Below are 15929 nucleotides of genomic sequence, written 5' to 3' on the forward strand. Positions count from 1 at the left end.
ATAGCCTCGAATTACTGACTTTTATAATGGAAGGTTCAGTCTGGGGGGGTGGGGATGATAAGGAAGTTGGAGAAAACCTAGGGAATAATAGTTTTTCAAAACAATGCTATTACACATGAGAAAACTGGTTTGAGGTAGCAAGAACAATAGAAGTTTATTTATAGATGTTTAAACAGCAAAGTCTCCAGGGTATACTTCAATTTTAACTAAGTTTCTCAAAGAAGAATCTACAAAAAGAAACAAGGTTAAAAAAAATACTAGCCATTAATGGGATAATTTATAAAGAGAATTAACATACAAATAATATCAGTTCCTGGAAAAATGTTTAAAGCTGGATGGTCTTCTAAGTGATGAGCACAAGAGATATAGATATGTTATATACCGGATGTCTGTATGTCTATATCTATTTCTAGACATTTATATACTCATAGTTATGCATCACTTGAATTACTGGAAGAGGATGCTGAGCACTGACTTTTTAATGCATGTTTAAGTCTTTCCCATATTTTAAGAACAATGTGTTCTTTAATAAATAGTGACTGGTTAGCTATAAAATCAAGAATTTGCTGTGGGCCTCCCTGGTGGCCTAGGGGTTAAGACTCAGGGCTATCATGCTAGCAGCTACTGCTGTGGCCTGAGTTCAATCCCTGCCAGGGAGCTAATCCACATATGGCGCAGCAGACCTCTCCTGTCTCTCCCACTGCTCCCCTTAGCAGCGTATTTCAGTAAATCCACATGTTTTGCTCCCTGCTCTGTTTCTGGTGAATCCTCTCACCCTCCCCGCCCCCCCCCCCCCCGGCCCACACACACCTCTGGCCTACCCCTCAGTTCTTCTACAAAAATAAAATAAAGAATTTGTTGTGACAATAAACTTTTACTAAGAGTTAGAATTTAATATTCACAAGTGGTCAGTGAAGGGCCAACTACTCCATACTACCTTTTATAATAAGGTAAAAAGGCTATACCATTCCACTTTATCACTAGATATTCTGATTTTTCTGGAGAAGGTATCAATAGTTTGAATAACCTGCTTTAAAATATGAAAGGAAGAATGAAGCTACATTTACATACACTGGCAAATAAATTTTGTTCCAAATCACAGTGCAAACATGATCTATAATAAACAATTTGGCACAAAGGAGTTATTGAATATGATAATGGTAATATCCCTTTAATTGTTTTTCGAGATCTCAAAGTCACATGTTCTTTTTCAAATTAATACACCATAAAATAATTTTATATTTAAAAAAAAGACACATCCCACACATATGCTACCCACCCTCATACATACAATGGCCCATGGAAAATCTTCTGTAATAGTATTACAATTGTGTTCACTTCTAAGCAATGCCAAAGCAATATAATTCTCGGAAAGAGAAATTCCTTGTAGTTACTGCCTTAATAAATTTTTGCATTAGCTTTAGGTTATAGAAGTTGTATTGTCTTCTCACAGGATTTTTCTTACTTTGATTTCAGCAAATGCATTTTACATTCACTTTGGGAGTTTGCTCTAATATTTGGAGCTGATTCCCTACAGATACATTCTTTGAACAGTCTATGAAGAAAGAATTTGATTGTTCATATTGTATGTTATTATTATTATTTTTTTTATCTTAGAATTCTGGCCTGTACAGGCATTCAGTGGAATCTATGAAGAGAGTATAGACAGCTGACTGGATGAAGAAGACATTGGGGAAAAAACTCCCATTGTTTAGATTTCTGTCAGAGGATATAAGAATATTTAATTTCTTTTATCTCTAGGGCTTTCATTATCATTTAAATTTCATTTTACATTAATTGATCAGGGATTAGTAAAGCCATTATGCAGAAATTAGAATAAGACAAGCCAGATGGAATGAATAATTCATGAAGTCCAATTACGTTTTATTTCTGGTGTACTTTCAAACTTGCCTCTGACTTCTGTGCTATTTTGATGTGACAATATTCACTGGAATCAAGAGTGCCATTTTAATTTATTGTATCCCTCCAGAGTGGAAGCATTTGTATGCACTGGGAGTGTGCTAATGCATTTCCCCACAAAACACCAATTTCAAGACTTTTGGAAATACTGGGTGATCCAGAAATGTGGTTCCTCATCTATGAAGGTTAAGGAGTAAATTCACCGAGTGACACCAGTCCACCTGACTTGGGTGAACCAACCCTCGGTAGAGAAGTGAGGGTCTCAGAAGGGGAGATTTTTCACCTCTCAGAAGAGCTACAAATCCCTTTTAAATTGCCCCGTTCCCAGTCTCAGCTGAACCATTAAAGTATGAATTTGACCCAGAGTTACACTGGAAGCAGCAGCAGTCACTGCAGCAGTAGACTAAGACCACGAGGTGGCAGGCGTTGCCTTCGATGCAAAGGGTTCGGGGCTGCAGAGACCGCCAAGGCTACTAGAGCATCCTGGAGGGTCTGATCCCTGCGGTCTACGTTTGGGTTCGGGCTCAGAACGACTCGCAAAGGGGCGAGAATTCCGAGCTAATGGGCAGTCCCGTCCACCTGTCTGGAATGTCTCGTCCAACTGTGTCTGAAACCGCCTTTCTCCGCCCGTCCCAGCCCCCAGCCTCTTGAGCCCCCCACCCCCACCCCCGGTATTTATTTATGCCACTGGACAGTTCTAGTCACATTAAAGCTGCGGTTCACCTTTTCGAGGACTTTCATCTCGGGAAGTTTTATGACACTTTGTGAATGTGCAAAGTTTTTAATTAGGCTCACTAGACAGCCCGAGGCAGCAGCAGCGCCACAAAGTCTTCACGGTCTCTCTACTTTACAGCACAACAAGCCGCTCTACTCCTTTGAAGACAATGCAGACTATGTGTACGATGTCATGTGGTCCCCTGTGCATCCCGCGCTCTTTGCCTGCGTGGACGGGATGGGGCGCTTGGACCTCTGGAACCTCAACAATGACACCGAGGTGAGCGGCAGCGCAGGCGCCAGGACCTGGGAGGGTTGGGGGGGGGGGCACAGTCGGCCTCTCTCCGTCTCCCCCGCTCTCCAAATCGGCCTCTTTTTGGACAGACCCTCCAGTTGCAGCTGAGCTGCTGACCCCTCATTGTTGACTGCTCTGAAGGGAATTGACAGATGCATAGGCCAAAAATCATTTCATCTCACTTCATCCTTAAACAGTGGCAGATCCTGGACAATTGACGACTCTTTTTTTGCAAAAAGCAAAACTGTAGGTGTTCATCCCTTTCCCCACTTGGGCATATTTCAGAGCAGTGTTGAAGTAACTCTTTGGGCAAACACTTGGAAAAGCACGCTTTTGTGGACGCTGACTTTAGATTGGGCTTTTTAAAAGGGCTATTTGTCAGTGTTCGCTATTTGCACGATTTCTATTTTGAATTATAAAAGATGATTCTGTTGACTGTTTATTTCATGTTTAGATCTATCCTCCATTTCATTTTTACAAGGTATTTAATCCTGTCTAAGATAGGGAGCTCACAGGCAGATGTCTACAATAGTTTCTAACTCTGAACATGTATATTAACCTCAGCATTTTTTTAATTTGGAAAATAACATGTCACATTTACAGTATATGAAAAATTCCCCTTTTTTAAAAATAAAAGCAATTGACCATAAGTATTCTTTTTAAAAATTATTCTACATAGATTTAGCTTTTTTAAAATTATGCCATAGGCATTTTTCCTTTCTTCCACTCCCTCAAATTTATTAATTTATTGGCATGCTAATTCAGTTATTCAGGTTTGGGTTTTTTTTTTTTAAAGAAAACATGAACATTCAGTTCTCTATAAATGAGAATGGACAGGTAAGAGGAACAAGTGTTGCAAACTATATGTCAAGTGGAGAACAAGAGAAAGGTCTTTTGAAGTGCTCTGAGCAGGAAACAGCTCAGCCTTTTTAATTAGGAAGCCTACAGCTGGAGGATATGAGGAGGAGCAGAGTCCCCTAGTATATTTTGCAGAAGGGGGCAGGGAAATATCCTTCAGGTGTTATTATTGAGTCATTGTATCTTGCAATATTAAATACACCTATGACCACTGCCAAACATTTTTTTAAATCTTTCAGTGTATGTCTATTTTTCCTGTTGCCTACAAGAACTACATGACAAGGATGAGTTACGTAATGAAGCATCTCTGAAAATAATCAAAAGGCACTGAGTACATGCAATGCCCATCACTTCAGATATTAGAATGTTTATAAAATTATTACTTTAAAAATACTTTTAATAGAGAGATCTTATTACTCTACATTGTAATGATTTCCTAAACTCTTTTATCACTGTTGACTAAAATCGTACTGCTTTTACATGCTAAAAATAAGTTCATACACTTCAAGCAACCAAAAAATACACATCTTCCAGATTGACTTTGGAGAACCCCTATATCAGAAATTATATAGAGAAATCAGAGGTGATGTTGAGGTGATACCCAACTACCATGCAATGATGTGAATGTTCTATAAACTCCTTAATAATTCCCAAATAACTGGGTTTTTTAAATCAGCATTTTAGGTAAAAGAAAATTAACATTGCAATACTACCAAGCATAATTTTCCCCTCCTCTTTCTTTAGCTCTCAGGACACAACTACAAGCTAAACATTTTTAAAAACTTAAAAAATATCACTACTGGGCATGCAAAACATTTAGTTTTGTGGTAAACATAATTCTGCTTTCTCAGTAATAGTAGTTTATATTGAATCTAATTCAAATCTAGTAATGAGCTGAATGCTTTTTAATACCCTCAAATCTTTTTTTTTTCTTTATAACAAGTTGAACAAGATTTTTCAAATATTTGACAGATTAGGAATTAGATTTGTATAAGGAAAAACCCCGAATTCCCAGTGTGTTCTGTTCAAATTACTGTGCTTTCAGACCACCTCATCTTAGTTGTTCCAATGCAAGTGTAGTTCCTCGCCCCAACCTCAGTATTACTGACCTTTGCACAATGTCATAATTTATACTGTATGTTACCTGTCTTTGCAATTAAAATGAATGACCCAAAAAAGTGAAAATGAAGTATAAATAAAAATCAGAAACAGTGTATGAATTATTTTCATTATAAATTCATCAATTTTTGAAAGATCATTATTGGATAAAACAATAAAAATCTATTTTGTTATTTCCACCAATTATTTGATACGTTTTTGGGACCACATATTAAGGCTGTGATAGGTCTTTTTTTTTTTTAGCATTTAGAATATCTAGAAAGCTATTTTTAAATGGTTAAAATATTAATTGTTCGCTTGTTGCATTGTTTTACAAAATTCTTTAAAATGTACTCAATATAATTTGAAATGTATCAAAAAATCAGGGTTTTTTGAGTGATTACATTTTTTCATATTCAGATTAAACATTTTTACTCAGTTTTGAGATCATTCATAAAATCTGATATTGAGAAGAGTATAGAAAGTACAGAGAATGAAGTTGTGTATGGTCCCTCTAAATTATAGAGTTAAAAATTAACCCTGAAAACTCTATAGCTGAATCTCGGATTTGTTTTGTGAGTAGCACACTAATAATAAAGTGTATTGACAGAATTATGGCCCATCTAAATTCACATTGTTTTGGCCTTTGAAAGGTTTAGTTAAAAATTCAGGCTCCAGCCTGCACAGCAGGTACCTTTATTGTAGAAATTGTGTATTTTTTTTTTAAAGTAAATGAGCTGGACTTTTGTTATACATTTTTGCTCACAATTGGCATGCAGTGACTTAAGCAGGTAAAAGAATTTTTATTGATTTCAAGATTAAGTTTAAACATAGATTCTTACATGTGATGGAGTTTTTATTGCTATTTTAAAGATAGGTATTGGGTCAATAATCTCATATAAACAGATGGTTCCAATTCTCAGAATAACAGAATGCCGGGAGTAGTACGGCACAGTACACATCGTGTTTCCATCCTAATATGACATGTTTATTAGATGCAGGTCTTAAACAGTGGCATGAAGTGATCTTGGTGGCCCTCTTTTCACTATATACTTTTTCTGTCTGCTTTAACATTTACCTTTTTATTTTTTAATGATATGTTGAATATTTCCTATTCAACATTCTTGCAGAACTTTGGAGATTGGATCTTTATATGTTATAAACTTCCAACGATGAAGTCAAGAGCTTGACACAACTGGACCCACTACAATTCTTTTTCTAAATGCTAAGGGTCTTGTAATAAATACTCTAGGTTCCATCTCAGCACCTCCAGTTCACCTTACTACTAATTATTATTGTAATTACAAAGGTTTTGGGATTTCAGGTGTTTATTAAGTAGATGTAAGATATTTTCTAGAAAGTAGGTGGCTACATTCTATCAGAATATCACTCTGGGGACAGTTCCAACTTTGAGGATTGCTTCCAGTACCCTGGTACTGCCAGAGGGAGGAGGAAAGAAAGGAGAATCTGACGTTCTAAAGTTTTTCATTTGTACAGTTTCTTTTCTTTTTCTCATCGTCACCTCCCAATGAAGTTTTGAGGGATCAATACCTTTGTTTCCTCTAGCTGTGAGGTCATATTAATATGACTCTTTTTTTTTTTTTTTCACCATACAAGCCCTTTCTGCCTTTTACGGTATCCTTAATCTTGGTAAGTCCTGAAATCTCTCTCTCCATCGATCTATAAGCATAACCTGATCGTAAGTATTACATTTAGCTGCTATGTTTGGATATTGGATGTACACCCTGCATAATCTGAAGAAATATTTATGTCACTCACTGGCCACTGACTGTGGAAAAAGACTCTCCCGCTTTCCCTTTTTTGTTGAAGTGTCTCTTCTGTCTACTCCTTAATTCAGTGGAGCATATGATTTAAGAACAATGAATCCTTTTTACCCCTGCACAAGGGATGTATATTACTTCATGCACATGAAGGCAGCGGTGACTCATCCAGTTAAACATATCATTGAAAATTCGTATATTTAAATTCATATTCAGAGATTCTTTATTTCTGTTGTAACCCCTGTGGCAGGTTCCGACAGCAAGCGTGGCCATTGAGGGGGCGTCTGCCCTAAACCGTGTTCGATGGGCTCAAGCCGGTAAAGAAGTTGCCGTTGGGGACTCAGAAGGCCGTATTTGGATCTATGATGTCGGAGAGGTACATATTTTTTAGTTTGGGGGTTTTGCTTTTTCTATAGACTTGGGTATCTAAAGACCTGGTGAAATTATTGGCAAGACCTTGTGGGCTACAAGCCCTCTCAAGTGTTTTTGCAAATTTCTACTGACTTCAGTGGGAGTTTGGCAAGACTTCCTCAGGGCCTAATTTGGCCTTCTGTCTCACACACAGGACACTTTAATGATCCAGGTTCCTTTCAGAGTGCTGTAGAATTCCCAGCTATGCTGACACGAACCATGGCACCTCCCACTAATGTCACAAGGGTGAAAAATTTGCCAAATTCATCATACTAACACTAAATGTGGTTCACTGTTTACTTTGAAAAGTCAAATTTTAGTTGTATGCTCAACTAAAATGTATACTCTTCCTTTTTAATTACAGGGTAGACAATTAAAAACTAAGGTGAATCATAATTTTGAGCCATTTTCATGGTAGTCAAAGTTATTACATGTGACACATACTTCTCTGATGTAACTTGTTACATGATAAAGTATTCCCCAATATCATAGCACACGAAAAATGAAAGAAAAAAAAAACCCTATATCTTCTTTCAGACAGAGCTCCTTAAACTTTTATACAATCTTTATTTAATATTACATTATCAATCAATATTTTTACTAAATGACAAAATGTTGACTTTTGTTTTTGACGCGATTGAAGGATATTTTTCCTTAAAGACGAGGAAAATATTGCGCTTTCAAGCAAAACAAAATAAGAGTATTGTGTAATGCTATTGGAGAGCAATATGAATCTAACTTTTCCATTTTGGGGTGGAAATAGCCCACATTTATATGCATAATGTCATAGACCTCGAAGTGCCTGATGGATGAGCTGAGCTGATCACACCGAGAAGGATTCTTTATAGCTTCATCAGAAGACATGCTATAAATTGGCAATCCTACATGGTTTGTTTTACAGTTTAGCTTCTGATGCTATATTATGTATACTATAGTGTAAAGATGATTATGTTGAAACAAACTAGACGGGTTTTGTTTGTTTGATTTTTAATTCAGTCAGAGGCAAAAACTGAATGATTTTAGAGAGAAGAGCTTTCTATTTTGGGATGTACACCTCTAAGTAAAACAACTAGAAGGATCTCTCCGTTTCACTGCATGTTATCTATTCCAGTGAGATACCCCCTAATGCCACAAGCTGAGTCACTCTTAGGGCAACAAAGATTCTGTTAATATTTATTCTTTGTAATGCAGATGCAGATGGTCCGGTGAGTTCTAACATAGTTTGGAATCTTTGGGAAAGAGAATACCCTCTGAATCTAAAATATTGCCAGTAAAATATTGCCAATGATTTTACAGCAATATTTTCTTCAGGGAGTATTATTTATAGCCAATGCTTCTTTTTCATGATATTCATCAAAACAAAACCAAACAACCACAAAAGCAAATACTCTTTATTGGTTCTTTTCCTAAACCTTAAAGAAGCTAGCAAAGAAGAATATAAAAGACAAGGTTTCTTTTATTCTCTTTCTCTCCTAATTGTGGGAGAGAAATAAATTTGGGGACAGGCTCAAAAGCATATAAAATTCAGAAACACTTTCTCTACCTCTAGTTTACTCTGTCCTTTAACTGTCTTAAGATTGTATGCAACATTAATTATTTTAACCAAATAGACTAAAAAGTAGAATGGTTCACAATCTGGTTTATTTAAAGAAAAGTCTTATGAAAAGTTTGTATGTTAACTATAAATATTATATATAATGCACACACAATACATCTCTATGCAATAAACAAAGACAACCTAAAATATATACAGAGTTTTAGCAATAAAGTGATTTTATAGCCTGTGGACAGATTTACTTGAATATGACTTGTTTGTGGAGTATATATGATTTTGCAAAAGTTGCTTCTGGCTGATATGTAGCTGCTAAAACTTCTTTTAGGTTACTATCATTTCTAAATTGTAAAGCGTTGTTATACTCATATTTCTACTGTCGTACTGGCAGGTCAGGCTGGTTTTCATTTTTGTATTATTGCCCTTACTTTTCTAAGTGATATTACAGACTACAGAAATGTCTGCAACTATAGGCCAGTCTAGCCTATTGTCTGGAGTCTAGACAGACTATAGAAAAATCTCTGTGACATATAATAGGCCAAACAATTTGTAGGGTTGTTTATCTCTATAAATTCACTACCAGGAAAAAAAAAAAAAACACACACACACTCACGCACATAATCTTCTAGTCCTTCCATGAATGACCAAAAATCAGAATCGGGCTTATACATTTGAAAGGTTCTTTTTGTAGTGTTTGATTATACACAACACAATCTATAGCTCGGAAAATCTCAAACGAAACAAGATAATTCTGTCTTAATTACTTTTTGCCCTAGTTATTTTTGTCAGATATTTACAAAAATACCTTATATTTATTTATAAAGGAAGAAGGATTTCTGTTTCATTTGCTCACCACTATACCCTATTCTAAATTTCTGAAGACCAACTCTGTAGAGGCTCCATGTACTAAAAGGAATGATGACTTGCCTATATCTGAGTTCAACTGAAGTCCATTCTGAGAGTGGTAGATCACTTCATGGGCAAATGCTGGCATTATTGTAATTACTACTGTCTCATTGTCCACAGAGCTGACAGAGCATAACTGTTCTTAGGAGAGAAGAGCACCTCTAAATAGTGCCAGTTCCAAATCACCTAAACTGTAGAAGGCCAGACAGAGTACCTTCACAAACTGGCCCATTTAGAATTTTAGATCAAATCTAAGGCCGGTGCATGCTGATGAGAGGGAAGAGTTTTGAGCAGGAGGTGATTCTAAAAGTTAAAAATATGAAGGAAGAGAAAAAATATGGCACTAAGGATCAAATTGCCAGTAGACTGCTACCATTCTCTTTATTCACAGTTAGTCCTCTGTGTCCATTAAAACTGAACCTCTTGCCAAGGTTATGCTAGACTTTGGATGGAAAGCTTTGCTTTGTGGAACTCTCTAGGAAAGAAGATTAAATACTTTCAAATAAGCCTCATAATATGATCTGTAAAAGAAAGTAAATGGTAGTTTTTAGAGAACATTCTGTTGATCCATTTTCTCCTTGGGACCTTGGTACATGGAGTAGGTGTCAGTCAGAAGAAGTAGGTGTCATGGAGTAGGTGTCATTCTCCATGGTTTGACTGAGACTTCTATAAGGCTGCAGATGATAGAAGGGGCGGCAGGCTATCTTTTGCCAAGGTTCCATTCCAATAGTCAGAGTGGCCTCATGGTTGTGCATCCTATGCAATCTCAGTGTCTTCTATTTAAAAGAGTAGCCTAACTTGGTTTTAAAGCTCTGCAAACATTTTTCAGCCAGGTACCTCACATTTTCATTTTGTACGGGGCCCCCCTGCAAATTTTATAGCCAACCCTATTCACAAGTTCATTGCTCTCAATGCCACTCACAACGCAAATCAGAAATGAAAAATTTGGGCTTAACCTAGGCTATTAGGAAGAACTCTTTAAAAATGTGGTTAAATGTAGTACACATCAAGTGATCTTAGTGTTTCCGAAAACTATTTAAAAATGTTGAATAACATTGACTTTCCATTATAAAGAACATGAGATCCATAAAAATAGAGCCAAAGGCTTACTGGATATTCTGATTCTTCTCCCCACCACCCTGTTTTGATCACACTGTAATTTTAACTGACAGTGTAGCAGAGTTTGGGGCAAGTTACCTATGATGCTTACTACAGTTGGAGTAGAGAGGGACCACCTCTCTGTGCACCCTGTTGTCAAGAACCCTCTGATACGAGACGTCTGTGACTGGCCAATGGAGACATAGCCATTTAAGTCCAGGTAGACCTGGCTTCCTGTGAGACTTAACATTCAACAAGGGGCACTGCAGAAAGGGACTCTGGTGTCACCACTCGTTAACAATCGTCTGCCTCATCTCCTGTCCCAGCTGAGGCTGCAGCTGCTGCAGGGAGTCCCAGCACAGTGCCCCCCTGATCATGCCCTCCTCTATTATGTACAATTATCCTCCATGACTTTTTTAAGATGATGGCAGAGTAGTGGCTTGAATCCAGATTTACTGATGCAATTTATTATGAACTTCTGAAGGGGTAAACAGAGGATTGTGTGTGATCTCACTGAACTGAAATTACCAGATTGAGTTTGTCCATCTCTTTTTGCTCCTTTTTGTTATGTTTACATGGCAAAGACATGAGTAATATCTCAGGACCTATGACTAAAAAGGCAAAATATTAAATAGCAATGTTTTCAGATAGACCACATTATGCTTTGTTTATATAGCACGCATATTTGGTTGTTTGATTTCAATACTGTATCTGGAAAATATACTGTACACATTTATTTTCACAGATAGGGGTCTATTTTCTTTGCCAAGCAGGTGCTTAACTCCCATTAGCATAAATGGAAGTTACGTGAACTCTATGAAAAACAGAGAAGATCCCTTTTATTATTTGGCTATAATTTTTATTCTATTCATGTACCTTAAAAGTTACTTAAATAGATAGCTGCTGTGTGCACAATTTACATTTTCTAAGATCCAAAATTAAAAATGAGCTTAAGTTCATTTTTTCCCTCCAAACCATGGGATGCAATCTATTTGTTTTGTAGCTGTATGATCCCATTCAATTAATTGAAATATGGGCAAGATAACAAGTCATAAATTAACTACAAATATAACCTGAAAATGTTGAGTGTATTTTGCTACTAAATACACTCATAGAGAGTTGTTAATCATTGTTGGATTTTTTTTAAATGATGTGTGAACACATATATTCTAAAGAATTAAAAATAACAATTACTCACTGCTGTGGCTCCTCTGCTAAACAGCAAGCATATTTTATATATATATATATATATATATATATGGAGCTGATTTTAACAGCAGATGGGCCAGTGAGTATAGAATTATTCACGTGTCCTGATGATTGATAGTCAGCCTATCTACCTGTCTTTTTTGCAGATGTGTTTTATAGAAAGCCCGATGCCATTGTTAATGCTTCCGTGCTGTCGCAGATACAGCGATCATAAATATCCCCTAACAACTATGTTTGCTGCTTATCTGAATTAGTTAGAATGCTGTTTGCAGCTCCAGTTTGGAAAGAAGCAGTTTATCTTCCACCTTCTATTATTTCTTTTTCCATTAACCTCTTCCAGGGAAGATTTTGTTTTCAGTTGTGATAAATACACATAAGTTACAAATCCCTGATTATATTTCTACGGTAGTCAAATGATGAAATTCCAAAATCATTTTCAGCTTAAAGTAGAACTGGAAAAATAAAATGGCAACTTAAAAGCTGTAATTTGGGAGATGAATAAGTCTTATGGCCCTAGCTCAAGTAATTCACTAATTACCAAAAGAAAAAAATGCATTAACTTTAAGTTTTAACCCTTAACTTTGGCAACATTTCAAACAGCTTGTTTGATATTATTTAGGGGCCAAAAGGAGTTATTATAAATTTTAATAAATATAATAAATTTTACATTCATTAATATACTAAAAGGGCCTTGAAATATTCTGGACAGAAAAAGTGCAGGTGTCAATGAGAGATCAAATGTAGCTGCTAAAAATGTAAAGCAGATTTTAAATGTTCATTTAGATATATTTTAAAGCTGAAGTGAAAAATCAGAATGAAAAGTTTATTTGGAATCCCAAAAGGGACATGACCTGTGTAATGTACTTTATAATGATGGTCAAGGTGTTACCTATAAGGACTATTAAAAAGCACCTCAAATAGTTTTCATAGCCAGCTAGAATATGAACAAAAGGAAAGTGATTCGATGAGCCATTTCTCTCACACTTTAAATAGCAGTTCAATATAGGAGCATCTGACAAAGTGCAAGTACTGGGAGTTAAAAAGGATTTGAGTGTCACAAAATAAATATGTTTATGGTTTTTAAATGGATTATACTTAGGCAATAATTGTTTGCTTAGTGGAATTACTTTATGTTTTCCAGTCAGACAGGGCCTACATTAATTTTCCACAAGAAGTTTGCACTCAGAATATAAATAACCCCCTTCCACAAGGAAGGGGCAATGCAGAACACAAAATATGAATTTAATCTAAGATTTGGGGTTCCTTAATGAAAAAGAACTGTATTTGAAATCAGTCAATTTAATTATTGTGTTTTATGAAGGCCATTATCCCCTGCTGATGACGAACCTGATAGCATGGTTAAGCCTTGGCAGCCCCTAGAAGAGCTGGGCTCAGCTTACCAAAGTCCAGTTATAATCACCCCAAACACTTGTGTTTCTCATTAAGTGAGTGTGGCAATAGTTGCTAGATTCTTGAAGGTCTCTACAAATACCAGCCTCTTCTTCAATGGATAAACATATTATTTTCTTTAGTTGCTACTAAATACTACTTTTGGTTTTCTCAAAAAAAAAAAAAAAAGACTTAGGCATAAATTTTGCCATGGTGCCAAACATACAAATAAAAATTGAAAATCCAAATACTTGATTTACATATTTAATGACATTAAAAAATTGTTATTTTCATCTGGACTTTTCAGTTTTACCTGATTTTTAATTGTGACAGGCACAGAACTGTACGATTAAGTCCAAAGCAGAAAGGCACATCTGAATGGGCAAATTTGGAGTGCTAATAAATATAATTACCTAAAATAAGCTACTTTGAAATAATATATTAATTAATTTCCTTGTCATAATAAATTATATGTATTTGAAACAAAATAATTTCATTAAAATATATGATTGTAATTTTAGCATTAACTTGATTTCTTCTAGGAAAAATGCTTAATTTTGAAAAAGAAAAAAGAAAGTGCTCTTAATTCCAATTAACGTTATAATTACTCATAGTAAAGTAGTAGCAGTAGCATTCATTTTGATAATTATATATGTAAAAAACCATGATTAAACTAATTATTATATAAATAGTGTACTTGTTCAGGTAGCATTAGTTTATAAAAACGGATTTACTAGATTAATGTCTTTTGAGATCACTTTTTTCTGAATAGATAAGAAAATACTTATGACTTTTATATATTATGTAGTAGTTGACTAAATGAGGAGTAAACCCTGATATCTAATTTTATGAAAACCAAATTAATGTGTGTGTGGTAATTTGCAATATTCAAAGAAATTCATATAGTCCCACTTTGGTAATAAATAGTCTATGAATGTAAACCTTCTGAAACAAGTGCTAGTTTGTATAATTAATCATCTTTATGATTCTTCTGTGGTTTCAAACTGTCATCTTCAATAGCAGTTTGGATACTGAAGCAGTCATTAATTACAGTGTTAATTTTTTAATGGCTGACAAAAATTGTTGAGTTTTAGAATTTCAAAACTGCTAAATTTTATCGTGAAAAATGACTACTTAGAAGTGTCACCTCGAATCACAGCTTAGACTAGCCGAGCATGAAGCTGCTCCAATCATCTGTGAGTCTAGATTAACACTGGCCTGTATAGAAGCAAAGAGTTATTTCCTATGTGTGCTACTAGTGGTATGGCTAAAATATAATATGAGATCAAATATCCGCTTATGTATGTTTATGTATAAATATTTATATGCTACATAGGTTGGACTTGCAAAGTGGGGAAGTGAATGAATCACTATATTCTCCTTTCAAGGAAAGTTTGCATGAATTTGTGAAATGTCAGCTATCAGAAGATCTTTTACATTTTAAAACATGAATTATTTATCATTTAGGGAATATCAAAGCCTGACACTATAGAAAAAATTTTGTTCTCTCTTTAGGTTAGTAGTTAAACTGATCAGTGGTTCATTTGCTAGGGTTTTTCTCCTCGTGGTCAGTCTACTGACTCAATATTTAAGGGAAATCTTACTTGTCATAGCATGAAGGATCTTTAGGTAAAAAGTGAAAACCTTTTAGTATCCTAAAGACTAGCCACCTTTTCAACTTAGAAAAATTTTTTGGCAGTCCTATTTTGGTTAAGCACATTCCTCAGTAGTTTTTCTAAACTTTAGAGTGCCACCAGCACAGAAACATATACAAAGCAGATATTTGTCACTTGTCTATTTGTACAGAATAACCTGGTCTAGCACAACGCCTGACACTAAATATTTGGGTGAATGAATTTTTTGCATGGGAAAGGTTAACTGTGTGAAGCCTCCAAGCTGACTATAGATTGACGGACAGGAAAAAATAATGCATTTAACTATATTTGCATGGAAAAGGACACACTGAAACTATATAGAAAGGAGTGCTTTTTCTTCCACCCCAATCTCTATCCTGGTCCCTCTCCCTTTCTGTGCTTTTAAAAGTAAGAAATTGGCCACTAGTGTAATGAAAGCCTAACAGTTGATTCAAATAGTTGTCAAACCACTGGAAAAAATGCTTCCTTTTCATTGTGCTTTTTTTGGACAGTATAGATATGGTAAATCATGAACTACATTATAAAAATACCTCTTTTATGCCCAAACATTCAGTAGGAGGGAATGACATTTCTTTTATTACTCTGGTAAATGTTTTTAAAGGTGTTTAGCAATAGTAAGCCTTCTTTTTGTCAAAACTGCTTAGATGCAATGGTTGCTAGGAATTTACTAGAAAACCTATAGTTAATAATATCAGGAAGAGAAGGGATATGCATTTATTCAGCTAATATGACAAAGTAGCACATGCTTTTTTGTTTTCCTGTCATTTTCTTGATCTTTTGTGTTACAGAAAGAGTGGCAATTGAAGTTGAAAAGTTTATTTTTGATTACTGCCCATCAGTCAATGTTTTCAGCATTTTTTCCCTTCTTTTAGGCAGAGAAATAGATTGTTACAAATAATAGGAAAAATAATCCTTAACAGATTTCTGAAGAAAGGAGGATGATAGGATTTTAATACAAATGTGAACAAAGTCATCTTTAGGACTTACTGAATTAACTCTTCCATACTTGTCTGATTTAATTTTCCTCCAGAAGCAAAAACTTC

The 15929-nt window shown here is 35.4% G+C and overlaps 1 protein-coding gene across 1 annotated transcript in view; it reads left to right on the top strand.

Moving 5' to 3' along the window:
• Nucleotides 1-15929, top strand: part of DYNC1I1 (dynein cytoplasmic 1 intermediate chain 1) — a gene marked incomplete at its 3' end in the record, with an annotated part of 330357 nt that overhangs the window by 306706 nt on the left and 7722 nt on the right. The window contains exons 15-16 of the mRNA XM_084230581.1: nucleotides 2774-2914; nucleotides 6917-7042. Of these exons, the coding sequence (XP_084086707.1) occupies nucleotides 2774-2914; nucleotides 6917-7042 (267 nt within the window). The remainder of the gene's footprint in view (nucleotides 1-2773; nucleotides 2915-6916; nucleotides 7043-15929) is intronic.

The sequence above is a fragment of the Talpa europaea genome, assembly GCF_964194135.1.
Source record: "Talpa europaea genome assembly, chromosome: 3".
Classification (NCBI taxonomy): domain Eukaryota; kingdom Metazoa; phylum Chordata; class Mammalia; order Eulipotyphla; family Talpidae; genus Talpa; species Talpa europaea.